Below are 13,075 nucleotides of genomic sequence, written 5' to 3'. Positions count from 1 at the left end.
TGAAGCGCTGACACTGGAGACTCCTTCCAAAAATGCCAAGTGAACATTTCATGTTTTAAAAAAAAAAAAAAAAAAAAAAAAAAAGCAAGCTTCACCATATCAACAATTACATGTAGAAATTATGTATTAGAACGAACGCAATAGTATAAACCATTATTAATAGGCATTAAAATGCATTATTAATATAAAGATTAGTAAACACCTACACACCGATCAGAATCGAGAACTGGGACAGTGTTATTGTATAAATATTAATATTGTATAAGCTGCCCTGCCAACCGAGAAGTGCGGAATGTTGGTCTGTTAATTCGGCTAGACGGATTGTGATCATAGCTTACGCAAGCTCTTCACAGAATCTACACAAGAAATGAAATGTGATGTAACTTTTTATGTTTATGGGCAAACATAAAGAGGCCTCACTGAATGTAAAGTTTATCTTGTTTGAAACTTTCCAGATTAAAGCATTCACTTGTTAGCAAAACTGAACTCCGATCAGATCAGAACACTCACCGTGTGTGTGTGTGTGTGTGTGTGTGTGTGTGTGTGTGTGTGTGTGTGTGTGTGTGTGTGTGTAAATCTATCCCATGTTTCCAGAGGAAATGTAGGTCACACTATTTCTGCGGGAATACAAAGTATGTTACCTTATACCTTATATTAGATGGCGTGTCCAGCATATAATACCTGTGAATGAGTTGTTGCTATAGAAACAATAATGTATTTGAACGAGCGCATTAATGTAAAAAGTGTTACAGACCAAAAAGCAGGGTTGTGGTATAAATCACAATATTGTACTGTATAGCAAACTTAATTCTTCTGAATCGCACAAATTTTGGGGGTATTTTAACATATATTTTAATTTAAAGAGCTCTTGTATTGGAGAGTAAGGTGATTAACACTAGCTATAAAGTTTCACGTGCTGCCTGACCGCTAAATTTAACCACTGGAACAACTTCTGGCAATCCATGATTCATAGTCATAACAGTAAAGAAAATACAAACTACTAGAGTGATGGATTATGGTTTTAAATATAGCTTATTGCTCAGCTGGAGAATAATTTATGTCCAGACTATTTATATAACACAAATTTAAAAACTTATAAGAAAAAAATACTATGTTTTATTCTACACTACCAAGTTGTTGTTGTTGTGTTTTTTTTCAATTTTTATTATTATTATTATTATTATTATTATTATTATTATTATTATTATTATTATTATTATTTTTCTTCAGATTTCCAGGCCAAAAGGATATAGATAGCTTTAAAACTAGGATTTAAAAAGTAATCAGTTAATCAGCCTATGCGCAATAATGGAGTACATAAATAATTGTAGGTTATGGGGCAGGAGATAAGATAACGGGTCTGATGCTTTCAATTTTCCAAGTAAATAAAAATAAGGCTTGGGTAGTAGAGGAATTTCTGGAAATAACCAAACAAAAATCAGCTGCTTCTTTTTCAAAATGAGTTTTTTTGTTTGTTTGTTTTTTTTAAAAAAGCCAGGGACCCTATTAACTACAAAATGAATTCCACCCCCTCCTTCAGTTTAGAATTTCATGACCATTATTAAAATTTGTCAAATAATCTTTTATAGCTTTATATTCCTGTACATAGCTTTCTATTCCTTTTCCTATATAACTATGTATACCCTATATATGTTCCTTACAATATTCCACCAACACATTAGGGCTGATTTTACTTTGGTGCTTGGACCACTAAATGTAATAAATTTGATAATGTGGGTTGTGATTTCCACCGCTCTAATAATTTATTTATTTGTTTGTTTGTTTGTTTGTTTTTTTGTTTGTTTGTTTGTTTTTATCATGGCCCCCTGGGGGTCCTGGTAGCCCACTTTGAGAACCATAGGTATAAGACAAGGTTTTTTTTGTTTTGTTTATTTACACTGATCAGTCATAACAATAAAATCAGTGACTGGTGAAGTGAATAACATTTGATTATCTTGTTACCATGGCACATACATATCAAGGGGTGAGATATATTAGGCAGCAAGTGAACAGTCAGTTCTTGAAGGTGATGTGTTGGAAGCAGGAAAAATGGGCAATCATAAGGATCTGAGCGACTTTGTGGGCCAAATTGTGATTGCTAGACAATTGGATCAGAGCATCTTCAAAACAGTATGCAGTGGTTAGTACCTACTAAAAGTGGTCCAAGGATGGACAATCGGTGAACCAACGTTAGGGTCATGGGCACCCACAGTGCATCGCAACTTGTGGATGCTACACCTTGGACATCTTGCGTAAAAGGATCTACTGCTAAGGCCTTGGTGCCAGATACCACAGCACACCTTCAGAGGTCTTGTGGAGTCCATGCCTTGATGGGTCAGAGCTGTTTTGGTGGCACAAGTGGGACCTACACAATATTTGGCAAGTGTTTTTAATGTTATGGCTGATCAGTATATTTATTTCTCTTTCATTTATGCATTTCCAAGACTGAGTCTACTTTCTTTAGGAGTGACATAGTACCAAATATCTGTACCAAGAAGACCTATAGTCTAAGCATGAAGGAGGAGTCTCGGTAGTGCAGCCTTGAGGACCAGTTATTTACAGTGCTTTGCATAAGTACTCACCCCTCTTGAACATTTCTGCATTTTGGAGTGTTACAAACGAGAACTGAAGTGGACTTATGTCAGGAGTCTACACAAAATATTGAAATTGGGACACACAAATCCCGGCTCAGATAAATCCGGGACAAAGTTCAGGGAGACGTCCTGTGCACCATTAAATTCATTAATAGACTTGATGATACCTCCGCCACCAAGTCTGGTCCTTCTTGTTTCCAATTTGTATGCCTGAAATACCCTTAAAATTTATTTCAAACAGAAAGGAAGCTATTTAAGAAAAACTATTTCAGACATCTTTTGAGCTTGCTATGACTGTGACCCTTTTTGGACCAGTTCTAAATTCTCATTGGTTCATGTGCTAGTTAAAATGATAATTCCAAATAAATCCTACAAACATCAAACATTCGTTCTTGAGAATCTTGGACGATCTCAGAATGCGTCCACCACCTGGTGTGTGCCCACCAAAATCAGTGACCCAGGCTAACCGTCGTTCTGCTACCACCACCATGCTTCACAAAGGGGGATGGTGTTCTAAGGATGATGAGCAGCAGTACCAATTTACTAATTCAGGGGTTTTATAGCAATGAGGGAAAATGTTTGCAAGCTGCAATCACATCTTTTACTGTTGGGCTATTTTGTGTAGATTTATGATATACAGCCCCAATTAAGTTCATTGTCATTTTAGGTTGTAACTCTACAATGTGTGGAAAAGTTTGCATCTGTACAGTAAGACCCATAACTAACTGGGTGAGGTTTGTTATCTTGATAATCCGACATGTTGCAGACAGGAAACACTACTGAGATTTTAATAATGAAGCTTTTGACAGTAATCAGTCATACTCATAGGCATATATAGGCTATTTAGTTTTTTCCAAAGTGGTTGACAAGGTTGGCATTTGCACACTCTTACTTGCACTGTTTCACCTCCTTTTATTTTTGTTTTTGTAGCCTTTGTCCCCTGTTTAACTTTATGGCCCACTTAAGGTTACTCTATTGTTATAAGATAATGGTGATTGTTTTGAACTAGCAGCACCCATTTGACATGTTGTGCCATTCCAGACAAGTTATTTAAAAAGCACTGGTTTAATGATGTCCTTTAAAACTCAAGAGACAACCAATCTGCCTCTTTTCTCTCTCTCTCACTCACTACCTCACTCTTCTTGTATATTCTTTTCATTTATTCTCTATGTACTTATGAGATTTGGGGGAAAAAAAGGGAAAAGCAGAGGTTTTGGGAATTTTGGGTGGGATGATCAGTCTGGTAGGTCATGTGAGGGCGGGACTTACGGGGTAAGTGCTCCGCTCCCTGCTGCTGCTGCTTGTGACTGTGGTACAGAAAAGCCTGTGTCTATTTTAGGCCTGTACTCTGTGAGCCAGCCTGCTCCAACCTCCCCCCCCATATCTGCAGGCTCCGTCCTGCAGCTGTGAGGAGGAGCTTTGCCCCTCCCCGTGTGAGTACTCGCCAGAGACACACAATCTCTCTCTCTCTCTCTCTCTCTCTCTCTCTCTCTCTCTCTCTCTCTCTCTCTCTCTCTCTCTCATCCTCCTTCACGCACTTGCTCTAGGTCTCTTATCCTATCTAGAGCCCCTCTACCCCCTACTCTAAGGTCACCTCTTTTTTGTTCTTGGTTCAACTGATGTAAGAATGTTTATTTATTACCAAAGTACTGCAGAGCAGTGCCTCATCTGTCATTGTTTTGACCTCTTTTTATTCTGTGATTACTAGACAATATTTATTCCAGACAAAAAACGGGTTACGTTAATGGTTTACGGCAATGGCATCCAGAAAGTTGCACGTCAAGCCGACTTATTTGCAGATTTTTTTTTTTTTTGCACATAATATTAACATTGCAGTGAAGATATTTATTACTAATCTCTTGCACTTGCATCACAAGGCATATTTTTGTCCACACCCCCCCATTGTGGAAAGTCTACTTGTGGTAAAATAATCAATTTAAAACATATGGCACTACGTCTCTGCGCCCTTCCGGCATGCCATATGGATAGTTATATAACTGCGTTATTATGCTGAAAAGTGCCCTCGCAAATTCAGTTCATTCATCATATAATTTTAATGTGCTCTCTTAACCAATTAAATGGATTTTATGTGCATTGTCTATTGCTTTAGCTAAAAGCTTCCATGCTGTGGCCAACTACTCTAAGATGTGTTGGTAGCTTGAATCATTGATATGTTTAATGTTTATAAAAAAATAATAATAATAATTTTTTAAAAAAACACTGACATAAGATATGTTACTGTTAATGATACTGCTGCATTCCTGAGTAGTACACACAGTCTTCTCAAATAAATCCTGACTGATATGTGAACCTAACAGTCCCAATTTCAGAAGCCTGATAAGGAAAATGCCTGAACAGCAGGCAATAAAAACAGGCTATAAAACATCTTGCAGAAGTCAACAGTGTTTCTTTGAACTGAAGTTCTTCTTTTTTTTTTTTTTCTTTCTTTTTTTTTTTTCCTTTGTAAATTTTGTTTTGAAAGGACAGTAGGCCTGCTTCTCTAGCCTTGCCTATGTTGAGCAACAGTGTCATTTCTATGGCTGACCCTACCATCCTTTTTCCCCAGGGTTCACAGCGATCACGGCCACCAATCCTATCTGGCTCATAAAGACTCGCCTACAGTTGGATGCCAGGTGAGCGGCTATTGTATGATTTAACAGTTATATTTGGGATTGTTACATAACCCATAAAACCCTAAGCCCTACCCCAGTACATACTATATGAATAGTTTTATAACTTCCTAATAATGCTTTAAACGAAATAATTTGCATTACACAGGATAATCATATTCTCCAACGTGAACAATTGGTCGCAAAACCAAAAAACATGTAGCAAAATTATTGAAGTGTGAAATCCTTTCAGCATCCATCACCATGGGGAAAACCAAAGAACTTTTAAAACAAAAGAGACAGATGCATGTTGTTGACCTGCATAAGTCAGTTAAGTAGATAAAATATCGTTTAATATCACACAGTTGGGGCTATAACTTATTTGGCCTAGAGTTTCTGTCCAGTGTAAAATTTGCTAAGAAGCAGACACATGATGCGGATGACAAAATAACAAAGTACTAATAACAAATGACTTGCACAATTTAGTTCATTCTTGCTGTCATCACGTTTTAGCGTGTTCAGGCTACCTTCCTCTGCTTAGGGGTAAATTGAGGGTTGTTCTTTAGAGACCTACATTCACATAACCACAAATTGCTGCAGAAACACCAAATGTGAAATGGCCGTCTTGGTCTTTTGAATTTGAAACACACTGAAAGCATGTGGTTTGAAAAAGCACCCATTCAATGACAATGCTTGTGCATTAGTGTCATATGTAAGGAAAAACAGTACAACTATACTTTTTGTTACCATAAGTTTCTTTTGGCAAGTCAATTACGACATCAACAAAGGAATTAGTGAAGGAGTTCGAGGCATGCGGTATGTAAAGTTTATACTGTACATCCACCATTAAGAGAGTTTAACATCATCATGGCCTGAAAGGCTGTCATGAAGGGCTGAAACCCCTACTCTAAGACAGTTTGCAGGTGATCAGCACCTTTTGGAGGAGTGCTTTCTGGTAAAATGACACAAAAATGAAACTATTTGGCATATTGATCAGCGCTATAAATGGAGGAAAAAGGCTGAGGATTTTAATGTGAAGAACACCATCTGTGAAGTACAGGGGTGGCAGCATCATGTTTTGGAGGTGTTTTGCTGATTAAAAGGGATTGGTGCATTTCAGAAAATAGATGCCATCATGAATATTATAAGGATTATCTAGAAATACCGAAGCAACACCTCAAGGCTGGTCGTCTGGGGAATCAGCCAGAAATTTTAAAACTGGGTCTCCCAGCAGGACAGTGATCCTAAGCGTACCTCCAAAGTTCTAACAGAATGGCTTAAAGACAGCAAAGTAAATGTATTGGAGTGGCAATCACAAACCCTGCCCACAAACTTGACTGAGCGATACCAGTTCTGTCAGGAGGAATGGGCAAAGATTCTGGCAAAGTATCGCGAGAAGCTTGTAGAAGGCTACTCCCAAGTGTTTGATTCCAGTTCCAGATACAAACAAAGTGTTTGTAAACTTTTTTCCTAATAAATAAAAACTGAAATGAATGTGTCTTAACTATTATTTTGAAATGACCTCTTAAGGAAAATGAATTAGATACCCTAATTGACTTAACAAAGGAAATGTATGGTAACATGAAATATGTGGAGTTGTTTTTTTCCAACTTGTTACACTTTAAATTCTACAAAAAAAATTTTTATATTGTTATACTTATCAATCATATTTGTCCCCCCAGGAACCGTGGAGAGAGGCGCATGAGCGCATTTGAGTGTGTTAGGCGCGTGTATAAAGCCGACGGACTACGCGGCTTTTACCGTGGCATGTCGGCCTCCTATGCGGGCATCTCTGAGACTGTCATTCATTTCGTCACCTATGAGAGCATCAAGCGCAAGCTCCTCGAATCCAAGGCGAGTGCCAACATGGATGATGAAGACGAATCGGTGAAGGACGCCTCTGACTTCGTAGGCATGATGCTGGCCGCTGCCACCTCCAAAACCTGCGCCACATCCATCGCGTATCCACATGGTAGATTCATGTTTGTTTTCTTCTGCATAGAGTAGCAAAGTAGTGTATATAGTTGTATATTTATAATATATAATGGGACAATAACAGACATTCATTTTAATGCTACAGGTATACTGTACTAAAGTATATCCATTGCTGGGTAGAGAGCATGAACATCAAAACTGAAACCAGCCTTCTTTCTTTTTTGTAGAGGTGGTCCGTACGCGGTTGCGAGAGGAGGGCAGCAAGTACCGTTCGTTCTTCCAGACTCTAAGCATGGTGGTTCAAGAGGAAGGATACAGAGCACTGTATCGAGGCCTCACCACCCACCTTGTCCGCCAGATCCCCAACACAGCCATCATGATGTGCACCTACGAGCTGGTTGTCTACCTGCTCAACGGCTAAAACCGTAGAAGAAGAGACGGTCAAGAGAAAGAGGAGGGCGATTGAGAGTGGACAGCGCAAAGAGAAATTTGTCCCTTTACGAGACCAAAGGAAGCAGAGAGAGAGACAGAAAGACAGAGAGGGTAAGGACAAAAGAGCTTTATGGGCCAGACCTCAAGGAGGTGCTGTTGGCACATGGCAGGAATTAGTGCTGGTTTTGAAGCAACAAAAGTGGAAGCTTGCTTCAAACCAAGCCAAAAGAGAGATGAGAGAGGTAGGAAAGTAAGGAAAGTTGGCCTGTTTCTCTTCTGAATCTGTAATGTGATGCAGTCCTTACAGGACTGTCAAGAGGGGAATGCTTGAAAATTAGTTAATGTCAACTGAATTCATTCACAATGAGAATTTTTGGCCATTTCCTTCTGAAATTCTGAATGCTTCTCTTATGAAGATATATATATATATATATATATATATATATATATATATATATATATATATATATATATATATATTTGGGGGTTTTTTTTGTTTTGTTTTTTCATTTGCAAAACTTTCAGTGTCATCCTGGCAGCCAGCAACAAAATCAGTTTCATATTTGCCACTGATGTCTCAAACATGAGCAAAGAATTGTTTACTTTCAAACATTTCCCTCTAGAGGTCAGGGTTTCCACAGTGATGATGGCTCCCCACGCACACATGAACGCTTGGCGTTTGATCCACGTGTCGACGCCAAGCAATCAGATGCGTGATCCTTTTTTTGCCTACTTCAAACTGAAGTGTTCTCTGTTCTGTTTGGATTTTTTGAACATCCTTCTTGTCTGAGTGTTTATAATGACCCTACCTTTTTTTTCCCTACTACATGTCTGTTAATACCCACATGACTGGCGATAGAGGAGACACTGGCTAGGACTAGAAAATGGCGGTACTTGAATTAAAAAGCTCTCAGTATTTTATCCAGGAAACACAAAATATCAAGGAATTAACTCATGTCCCACTTAACTCTTTTCCTGTGGTTACACAAAGCTCCAAAAATTCGTTCCACCCTTCCGCTTCCCCAGACAGTGGCTTTACTGACTTTTACTTTATATATATATATATATATATATATATATATATATATATATATATATATATATATATATATATATATATATATATATATATATATAAAAATATGCACTTTGTAGCGTTTCCAGGCTACATGATCTTTTATGTTTTCTGTGTTTGGACAGTTTACTATAGAACTTGTATTATAAGACATAGAATTTACTGTATAAGCAAGACAGTGTTTTGTGCCACAGTTCCTTTTGGAGGCTGTTGTACAGATCAGTCTAGTAAACTTCTTCTAGTGAAGGACATCCCTGTGTTTGTGTATATAGTATGTATAGAAATATGTATGTATGTATGTATGTATGTATGTATGCATATTAGTTATTCAGTGTTCCTATGGTTATGCAGTAGGTTGTACCAGAAATGAATGAACGTCCTGGGTTCATTTTAGATTTTGCGTTAACACAAGGGATGCATCGATGTCGATACTGATAAGGTTCTCATTACCTGATTTAAAAAATAAATAAATACATTTTAAGATATGCTCTGATCCCCATATCTGATACGGCGTGCTATTATGTGACATAGTGTATGTTGCCACACTAGTGACCAAAAATTATTCTGGACATATTTCTTGCTTAATGACTACCACTCAAAGCTAAGCAGACTCTCAGTGAAAATATCAAGCTCACAGTTTGTGTGTGTGTATGTATAAATATATATTAATATATATTACACCCGCACATACACATATATATTTGTGTAAGACACAATTCAGCATTAGGAGCAGGACATGGCAGCAACTAACATAAACAGAGCTAAATATGTTCCCTTGATCTCAGTGAGTACAAAAAAATGTGTACTCCTATTTAAAAATAAATTAAAAAACGATATCGATGCATCCCTATTTGTTCAATATCCCCCCCCCCCTTTTTTTTAAAATTGAGTCTCATTCCCAGTTTATATCTGTGACTAATGCAACGTTTTGCTACTATTTAATTCACAAAGTATTATGAAGGAGCTCAATGTTTCATTCAGACAACTCCCCCAAGATGAACCTCTTCTTATTTCAAGCCACACTTTCTTTATTATAAGCAGTTTCCTTATAATAAGGACGTTCTAAATAGTCGCCGTCTGCATATGCAAACCTTACGATTGGTCCTATACAAAAATTTTAAAATTTTTGATTTAAAAAAATAAAATAAAAAAAGTCTACGTTTGTCCTCAGTATTAATAAATCCCAAGAGCCGGTATAAGAACACCTCTCCCAACATCCTTTGCTGCTAACCAGGCTTATGGTGTATTATATTTAATCCTGAATGACAAATACATGACACATATTTGGCACAAAATGTCACAAGATTAGCATGTGTAATTAAAATTCATGCATGTTTTAATTATGGCTTTAAAAAAAAAAAAAAGATTTCTGATGTAAATAATAGGCCAGTACTATGATATAAAATGACTAATGATCATTAAATAACATTATTATGATCATTAAATAAAGTGTTTATGCAGTATTCATAGAAATAACACATGTTTTTGATTGATTAACTGATTAACAACTGATTAACTGAACCATGTACTGCTAAGTGAATTTGCAAAATATTGGCCTTCCAAACAAACTTTGAATGAAATTCATTTACCGCAGACACTTTTTTTGGCAATTCATCTCAAATGCAAAATGTTTTAAAACTGATTCCGTACACCGCATTTACATTTTAAGGTTTGTATCGTAATTCAGATGTTAGTGAATAAAAAATAAAAAAAAAGTAGTTTTCTTGCATCTTCACATTGGGTCAACACTAACAATGAACTGGTCACATATCATCTTTTGATGTTTTTCTTTTTGTGTGTGTGAAAAAATGTGACCTTTGCTGGTTGTGTAATATCATACCTCCTTTTTTTTGTACAAGAATGAGTAAATAAATAAATAAATTTTAAAAAAGCACATAAATGAATCCAGTGGTGTGTCTATCGTATTCTGTGTCTACTGAAGGTTGAAAGAGTTGCACGATTTCACAAAAAAATTACATAAATCAAGCTTTTAGGTTAAAGTTACATTTGAAGGTGAGGACTAAACACATGGAAATTCATGCCAAAATGCGTACAAAAACATTATATTTCAATCATACAAATTCTTGTAATCAATAAGTAAAATCAAATTAAAAACATGCCAGGGAATGCCTGTATAGGAAAACAATCATTGATGGCTTAGTGAGATGCCTGAAGGCAACTGTGTAGTTGCTGTTACATGTCCCAAAGTGTCTTATTCCACTTATACCACAGCAATTTTAGAGCAATTTTTATTTATTAAAGAAAAACATACTTTTTATCCATTCAATGTTGCGGAACACAAACCCAAAACAAGATAACGTAATAACCTCCGTCTTGAAGAGGTTTCCGTGGCAGAAAACTTACTGAACGTTCTGACACTGGAGACTCCTTCCATGTATAATTAAGGGAAATAAGTCTTCAGGCACTTTTGTTTTTATTTAATATACTTCTAGTGTATATCTCCACATCAAATATACACACACAATCCCTTTTGATTTGGTTTCGCACCTCCGGGGTTGGAGGTTCGCATCCCACCTCTGCCCTGTGTGCGTAGAGTTTGCATGTTCTCCCACATGTGCTTCGGGGGTTACCTCCCCCAGTCCAAAGACGTGTTGTAGGCTGATTGGCATTCCCAAATTGTCCGTAGTGTGTGAATGGGTGTGCGATTGTGCCCTGTGATTGGTTGGCCCCCAACTAGGATAGGCTCCAAGCTCCCTGCAATCCTGAGTAGGACAGAAAATGAATGGATAGATGGATGTTCTTGGTGTCATTATAAATGATGTTACCATTAATTGGGAAGATTTCACACAACAAGTAGCAATCACTGTGGAGGTGAAAGAGCTTCCTAAACTTTTCAAGCATGGTCGAATGGGAAAAGCTACAGAGCCATAGCAAACACCATAAACATCCCTGTCAGTACAATAGGTTCGACAATATACAGGTGGAAAGTTCATGAAACCGTAACTAATCATCTGTGGACAGGCGTACCTGATGATGATAAAGTTAAGAAAGAATTTAGACATTTCAGAACTCGTGGAACAAAAGACTAAACTAAAATAGAACACTTCAGCAATACTTCTGGAAAAAAATTTTGGAAGAACTCCAACAAACAAGGGTGATCAATTCTACCAACCTGCCATGATGCATAATGGTGTTGATTTTTTCTGCAGCCTATTGTGTTGAATTACTGTCCTTCCACAATAATTAGGGAATACACTTTCTTCATCAACATACACCACCAATGGATCCAGGTTCAACATTATCTTCTAGGATACATACTGTATATGTCTGTCCTAAAAATCCATGCTGCAATTACCTTTGCATTAGCTGTAAGTTTATTGCAGTGTAATACATCAGTGGAGCAGGTTGCTGACGGAGATGTATGAAGAAGGCTTTAGTGGCAGTAGAGTAATGGAAACTGCAGTCCTTTGCCAGGCTGAACTGCCTATACGGAATCTGTTAAACTGTAATTTACTGCTCTGAACCTCATCCAGTTGGGGTAAAACACCTACTTTGCAGAGCTTTATACTTTGAGTTTTCTGCAGGGTGGACATATCAGGCTGGGGGTTTTTTTATTTATCAGTAGTTCAATAACCTTTCACAAAAACAAACATTGTTTTGGTATGCGGTTTTGTTTCAGCGTAACATGACAGCACAGTAATTAGTGTTAAATGATGACATTTTTTTCAGAATCAAGAACATACACACATAGTTCACCGTATACTATTATATTAAATAATACCACAGCACTATGGAATGCTTGATTCTGATTGGCCAGATGATGATAACTTTCCTACAGTAGTTCCATCTGCAAGGTGCATTCGAATGCGTGATCATTTTCTATATTTCTATAACAGTTTACTATAGCAGTCTTGTTTGGTGGGCGCTCAATATACAGTAAAAACGTGTGTAATCATTGACATGGTCATGTGTTCCGTAACGGGTTGTTAATTCAGCTTTTAAAGGAGGAGTCTCCAGTGTCAGCATTTGTACCAGTCAGAGGTTAAGCTTTTACTAAGCTTTGAACACGGGAAAGACTTTGCAGTTTCTAAGTAATATGAGCATGTTTGTTTTGTTTGTCTTATTAGCTATGTTAGTTATGTTTCTAGGCAACTAAAACATGGGACAAGGCATTGCTACATACATTTATGATTTGTCCACTTCTATGCTGTACTAACGCTCATTCTATTAAATCCACTCTTTAAGCGTGATATGTTTAATGGAACACAGCGAGTGACTGAAAGGAACAGCTTAACATCTCTTAATCAGCAAAAGTAATAGAGCTATTAAACCAGACAGAAGAGGGAATTGGTTGTTTTGCAACAGAGCAAAACACATTACAGGAGTCGAATTATGCAGCACTGTTATCAGCAGAGTAGGACTTGACTGATGGACGGCACCCGGCTATGGAAGACATAATAAAAATACTA

At 37.2% G+C, this 13,075-nt stretch overlaps 1 protein-coding gene across 1 annotated transcript in view; it reads left to right on the top strand.

The window, feature by feature from the left end:
• slc25a36a (solute carrier family 25 member 36a) overlaps nucleotides 1-10,545 on the top strand; it is a 29,252-nt gene extending 18,707 nt beyond the window's left edge. Inside the window, exons 6-8 of the mRNA XM_017472300.3 lie at nucleotides 5,161-5,227; nucleotides 6,886-7,175; nucleotides 7,366-10,545. Of these exons, the coding sequence (XP_017327789.2) occupies nucleotides 5,161-5,227; nucleotides 6,886-7,175; nucleotides 7,366-7,559 (551 nt within the window). The 3' untranslated portion in view covers nucleotides 7,560-10,545. The remainder of the gene's footprint in view (nucleotides 1-5,160; nucleotides 5,228-6,885; nucleotides 7,176-7,365) is intronic.
• Nucleotides 10,546-13,075: the final 2,530 nt, after the last annotated feature.

Source organism: Ictalurus punctatus, chromosome 7 (genome assembly GCF_001660625.3).
Source record: "Ictalurus punctatus breed USDA103 chromosome 7, Coco_2.0, whole genome shotgun sequence".
Lineage (NCBI taxonomy): Eukaryota > Metazoa > Chordata > Actinopteri > Siluriformes > Ictaluridae > Ictalurus > Ictalurus punctatus.
This window is presented reverse-complemented; position numbering and strand designations above follow the sequence as displayed.